We start from the raw sequence: 6,757 nt of genomic DNA, 5'->3' as shown, positions 1-6,757 counted from the left end.
GTTATAATAAGAGTTAAAGGCAGACGATTGTAAGAAATTTTGTTAATAATTCATTGACATCGACAAGATGGCAGGCGGATAGACAAGTATGTGATAACGATATAAGATGGTGTGAGTCGAGCGAGAAGCAGCAAACAGATAATAGCGAAAGAGAATAAAGTTGGCGTGAAGTTAAATACCGTAGAAGTGATAGGCCTAACAACTGACATAGGCCTGACGTTTAGAGTGAAACTAAAAGAAGATAAGAATAATAATTTTATTTCCATCAAAGCATGGTTCTAAAGTAATTGAATCAACCTGAGTGTACTTTGACAAAAGGATTGGTTTGTTTGGTTTGTTATGAATTTTGCCCAAAGCTACACGAGAGCTATCTGAGGTAGCTGTCCCTAATTCAACAGTGTAAGACTAGAGAGAAGGCAGTTAGTCATCACCACCCACCGCCAGCTTTTGGGCTACTCTTTTACCAACGAATAGTGGGATTGACCATCACATTATAATGCCCCCACAGCTGATAGGTGAGCATGTTTGGTGGGATGGGGAATCGAACCCGCGACCCGCAGGTTGCAAGTCGAGCACCCTAACCACCTGGCCATGCCAGGCCTTGACAAACGGAATGGAGGATCTTTAGAAAAAAGAAGACCAAATAATTATGGTAACTCAAGCCACAATTGTAAGTGAATCACAGAGAATACTAGTGTGAGAGAAATAGAGAAGGTAGTTCAGCATGTCAACTGAAATTCTAAAGTAATTGAATAGGCCTAGTGGATATTTGACAAGAAGGAGAGTACTGCATATATATCACTTGTGATATGTTCGTAATATCTATAGTGTTGAAGAATTTATTGTACGTACGTTAACTTATTCTGAATATATATATTATTTTGAAAACAAGTGAAGTACGTGCTTTTTAATCATCATTGAATTTATCGTTAACAAGTCACAGACACCTACTGTAGAAGAATCCTAAGCCCAACAACAACATAGTATATATTTATACTATTAAGAAATATAACAAAGCCTTTCTATTTGACAATTGGCAAAAAGGAAAGTTATATATATATAATACTTATAGTTTTAAATCCTGACAATTGAGAAACCAGCCAGGATTACACAGTGGCAAACGGTGATGGAAGAAAACGTGAACGACAGCAGAAATAAGTAGACCTACTGTCATAGTAATGAAAATAGTATAGAGATTAAAATTACGCAAAATAACCATGTCAACAGATTTTGATAATTGGGAAGAAAGAAGATCTCAATTTGGTTTAAAAGACAGTGAACTATGAGAGTTTGTTAAACAACAACAAGAATTGGAAAGAGAAGAATGGTAACAAAAGAGACAAATTGAGAAAAAAGAAAGAGAAAGACTGAAAAAAGAAAATGAGAGAAAGGAGAGACTAGAAACAGAAAGAATGAGAATACAAATTGAGGAAAAAGAGAGGAGAGACTAGAAATAAGGAGAATAAGAGCACAAATTGAGATAGCAAAACTCATTCAACTGAAGGAAGAAGGACCCAAGAATGACAATATGAACTTACTGAAGAAGGTTTTTGTTGGAAGTTCTGACGAGTTAAACCAGACACTGGAGAAACTGACATGTCACTGTTCCTAAAGGAGAGAGCACCAAAAGATGTAGACAAGATGATCAAGCTGGCAGAATAGTATATAAAAGCCAATCGAGGTACTATAACTGGCAAGTCCAAGAATGTCCAGTTACATTTAAAACCAGTAATGGCTGACCAGAAGCAGGAGTTTACCAAAGGTGACAGGACGTTAATAGACAGAAGAGATGTTATGTTTGTTATAAAATGGGGCACGTTGCAAAGGAGTGCAAGTCCATTACCAACAAACAATAGCACAAACCTCAACATAAAGCAGCTGGAGCCATTTACAAAGACAGTGCTGGTAAGAAACAAGAAAAGAGTGACTGGTATTATGGATGCTGCTGCCAGAAGAAATAGAATCAAGACTAATTGTCAAGTTGAATAAAATAAAACGTGGTTGATCAGTGCACGACTAATGGTCGGCTCAAATTATCAAATGGATCAACAGTGTCAATAGTGATGGGAGCTTGTGACAAATATCAAGAGATACCAACAAATTATAATATGCCAATATATGAAGGCTATGTTAGGGACAAGAAAGTGAAGGTTCTACGAGCCATTGGATGCAGTAGTGCAGCAGTGAGAACCAGTTTAGTATCCAATGATCAGATGTCAGGCAAGATACGCCTGTGTGTGCTAACTGATGGGACAGTGAGAAAATTTCCCATAGCAAAAATAAAGACCTTGAGGCCATGTGTATCAAGGAACCAACACATGACTTGGTGATAAGAAACATACCAGGTAGTAGAAACTTTGAGGAACTAGAAAGAAAAAAGATTGATAAAGCATTTGCAGTCACTACCAGAACTAAAGAAAAGAAGAGCAAACAAGACATCAAGCCACTGCAAGTATCAAAAGGCGATATCCCAAATTTAGGTTTGCAGGAACTGAAGGAAGCACAGAAGAAAGACCCTTCACTGCAGAAACATTGAGATAATGCTCAAAAGAAAGTCGAACACTAAACAAAGGGGAAAAGTACTTAAAGAATAGAGGACCAGGATTTCTATACCAAAATATAACTAAAAGCCTTTCTATTTGACAATTGGCAAAAAGGAAAGTTATATATATATAATACTTATATTTTTTTAATTCTGCCATGAACATAAGCTGCTAATAAAATAGCTTGATTAAACTGTTAACGTAACTCTGATGTGTTGTGTGTACTTTGAGTTCCACCTGTATCCAATGTTGAATTTTTACCATTAAAAATCAAACTTAATGACAAGCCACCAAATTACTAAACTAATCTCTTAATTTCATTCCTGAGGTAACACTCATATAAAACCCATCTAGAATATATCTGCAAGTGTTTAAGTTGACCTAGATAAATTTCTCTTGAATAAACTTTAGAAAATAATTATTTCATTGAAATGTAAAACAATTAAGACTGCTTTACTTCTTGTTCTAAAAAAAAACACTACCACCAATATGTTGTTACAAGGTACAAACACTCTATAAAGTCTTGAAATTATTAAAACTTGATAACGTGGAATCCACTTTTTGGAAAATAAAGGTTTTGAGACGGCTTGACTGAGTAATGAAAAAACTTTATTATAAATATACGACATTTTGACAAGATTTTGTCATCCTCAGGTTCAGTGAAACTGTAGCAGAGGAAACTTTGTAAATTTCTTTTCTCAATATAGTTTTTATTCTCTTAAAAGGGTGTAATAGTCTCACACTTACAGATTGAATTCTAACAGAGAAACAAGTTGAAAACTTCCATAAAAATAATGTGAAACATAAAGAAGAGAACATGGCTTACCTGCAAGTTTTAACTTTGGATTACAAACAGAAGACACAAGGATATTCTGTGGTTTCAGATCCATATGTGCTATGTTATGAGATCGTAAAACTTGTAATGCTTTTGCTGAAAACAATTATGAGTGAAATTTAATTCCTCTATATCAGTACAATTAAGAGCTTCTTCATAAAATATTTATCTATTATGTTTTCAATTTTTTTTGTTGAAAGCACAAGATTACATTAAAACATTACCATGATAGACTAATGTGCTTCTTATGAAAACTTAATATCTTGACAGATTAACATGTTTAGCAAGAACATCTCCTATGGTGAAATGTTAATATAACAGGTTAATGTACAAAACAAGGAAATCTCATATGCTAAAACATTAACATGACAGGTGACCATAACTTCATATAATGAAACATTAAACTGACAAGAGAACATTCTTAACAAGTAAATTTCATATTCTGAAATATTAACATTATAGGTTAACACATATAAGAAGAAAGTATCTAGTCAAACTTTCTGTGTCTATTTTACTATAATATTTTGCTATTCAAGCAAACTGTATTTTCTTCTACATTCTTATTTCAATGTACAATTTTTCACAAATTTTTTTGTTTATTCTAATTCCATGCTATATTTGCAAGACTTGATCAAGAGAATAGTCTAACTTTGTTTCTTATCATTCTACTGAGGTCACACCTGTTCTGCCCAGGTGAAGGGGGTGGTGGGTGGCATGGCCATACTGTTGCACATTGTATGTGAATGTTGATAGCAGTGTCTTCCAATGGTAAACCAGATAATATCTCAAGGTTGTGACATTAACCAGTCACATTGTTAGCACTAGACGCTATGGTTGAATCCAATGTTTCCCAGATTGAGAGAAACATTAGATTTAAACGTTTATGTACTGGATCATGAGTGAACTGGTTACCAGGAAAACATGTCAAGAAAAGAATCAAGTGAAAGGCAAGCATCAAGCATCCATAAGCAAGCACACACTCCAAGTTAAGATCAATAAAGATTGTTTTCATTGTAGGTTATACATTGTATGCAGACTACTTCTTTGTTCAAACTCATTTAATATTAGCTAAGTTCAGTACCACTTGTTAACATATCCTGCCGATTCTCCTGTTACATAGGAGATCTTCCTAAATATTCTTTGAGAAAATCAGTTTCATCTTAAAATACCATAATATTAGCCCTTCAGATTCAATGTCGTAGGTTTTTCTCGACAACAAGAGCACTACAGAACATTTAAGGGACAAATACTTTTATCAAAATCCTCAGTGTTAATTCAGTGTTTTAAATCTTAAAGCAAGAGATTGAAAGAATATTTTCTGGACATTTTCATTTATACTATTGTTGTTTCATTAAGGTTTTATATTACAGTGAATAAAAGAAAATTATTTATTCTAATTTCAAACTTAGGAAGAAAAAAAAGAAGATTTATAAATACCTATCTGTTGCAGAAACCTTCTAACAGTGATTTCAGGAAGTCTTCGTCGCCGTTTAATAAAAAGTGACAGATCACCACCACTGCAATATTCCATGATGAGGTAAATAAAGTGGCTATCCCACTAAAATGAGAGAAATTAAAATGTTCAGAATACCTATTTCTAAATTATTAAAACATCAGAATCTTTTCCCGTATCAGGTATCTCAAAAGACAGAGGTTGAAACCTACTTCAAATTTATCGACTGCCAAAGATTTACTTCATTAGCTCAAAACCTTCTATAATTTCATATCACATTCATCTCCATTAATTTTACAAATTCAACCTTAGCTTGATATTTTGTTAATTAAGTCTGTAGCTTCTTCATCAAACGTTATCCTCTCTCTCTTAACATCTGTGAGTCTTCCCAAAACAGACTACCTACTTTTATAGCAAGCATTCACTACGAACAAATTCCATAATGTTCTTCTGAGCCTTTTGAATATTAGTTAATTTTTTCACTATTTATTTATTCTTATACCAATCAACAACTCTTCATTATTTACTCTTCCTTTTTATTTAACATTACATTTTAACTTGTGTTCATGCAAGTACAAAATGGTTCTACAAGTTCTAACATTTTATTTATTTCTTATTCTATGATGACCCTTTATATATGAAATTCTGGTATATTAATCATCATTGTAGAGAAGAAATGAAAAATACACCTCATATAAAAAAAAAATTGAAATGTATAACAAAATTAACTTACTTGGAAATCTCTGAGCTCAACAATATATTCATGTTTAACTTTTTTAAGAATTTCTATTTCAGTCAAAAGGTTTTCCACTGCTGGCTTTGTGAGCGAGTTCTTCTCCACGCACTTGACAGCAACCACTTCCCTATCTGAACTCTGATTAAGTGTAAAAACAAAACATACATATATAGAGAGTTTACTCTGAAAGCTAGATACTTGACATACAAAGTTCACTAAAAGCAATGTAACAAATTTAATACACGAGAAACATCACTGGCAGACTGTATAACGTCTGAAGAACTGCCTTGAAAAAGGATCCTTTTGTGAAACATTTTCCAGTTAACAGTACAAAACTTTACTCCTTATCAGACAGTTTGCGTGTCTTCAGAAAGAAGAAGAAAGGCCAAAATCTACACATGTATAAAGGCTCTTCAACTGGATGATTGAAATATATATTTCAAGAACAGTGATGTAAAACAACTGAGAAACTTTATTGAAATAAGCAAGCAAAATGCATAACTTATCAAGAACTGTATCAAAAAATGCTGCCAAGATGATGTATATGCAAAATATTTCCCACTTTCTTACCAGCCAAGTCATGTGTCTTCTAATGGCCAATGTTTGTTCATTTCTTACAACTGGTCCGAACACTCTTACTCATACCTGAATATCAACAAAGAAAACAGCAGCAGTGTGTTTTGATGATCACTATCTGATCACATGAATTCATGGTTATGTATGCCACCATTAATATTGAGCCTAGTAATAATATTTATGTTGTCTTTATACTACATTTCAGTACAGATTTCTTTACTATAATTAAGAATATTGCATAACTTCTAGATAACCTACAATGTTCAATTAAGTTCAGTTAAGTGTAACTATCAGCAAGAAGTATGAACATGGACATGCTTGGACCTGATGCACTACTTAATGTCTATCGTATAGAAACACCAGTAGGTTAGCTATATACCTACAGTTAAGTCTTGGCAATTACTCTAAGGGAAACAATAAGAAACTATCTTGTAATGAGATCCTAAAAAACATCAGCCAATAACTACTACTCATTCAAAACACCAGGCAATAACTACTAGTCATTCAAAACATCAGCCAATAACTACTAGTCATTCAAAACACCAGGCAATAACTACTAGTCATTCAAAACACCAGGCAATAACTACTAGTCATTCAAAACACCAGGCAATAAC

The 6,757-nt window shown here is 33.4% G+C and overlaps 1 protein-coding gene across 2 annotated transcripts in view; it reads right to left on the bottom strand.

Annotated features, from left to right (window-relative positions):
- LOC106466792 (serine/threonine-protein kinase ULK3-like) overlaps positions 1 to 6,194 on the bottom strand; it is a 35,798-nt gene extending 29,604 nt beyond the window's left edge. The window contains exons 1-4 of one of the 2 annotated variants that reach the window (XM_022394878.1): positions 6,138 to 6,194; positions 5,565 to 5,705; positions 4,816 to 4,936; positions 3,370 to 3,474 (exon numbers count right to left, since the gene is read on the bottom strand). In XM_022394878.1, coding sequence (XP_022250586.1) covers positions 3,370 to 3,474; positions 4,816 to 4,936; positions 5,565 to 5,705; positions 6,138 to 6,149 — 379 coding nt within the window. In that variant the 5' untranslated portion in view covers positions 6,150 to 6,194. The remainder of the gene's footprint in view (positions 1 to 3,369; positions 3,475 to 4,815; positions 4,937 to 5,564; positions 5,706 to 6,137) is intronic. The other variant, XM_022394877.1, reaches the window with a different exon arrangement.
- Positions 6,195 to 6,757: the final 563 nt, after the last annotated feature.

Source organism: Limulus polyphemus, unplaced genomic scaffold (assembly GCF_000517525.1).
Source record: "Limulus polyphemus unplaced genomic scaffold, Limulus_polyphemus-2.1.2 Scaffold2382, whole genome shotgun sequence".
Lineage (NCBI taxonomy): Eukaryota > Metazoa > Arthropoda > Merostomata > Xiphosura > Limulidae > Limulus > Limulus polyphemus.
The sequence above is the reverse complement of the archived record's forward strand: the minus strand, read 5'-3'. Positions and strand labels throughout refer to the sequence as shown.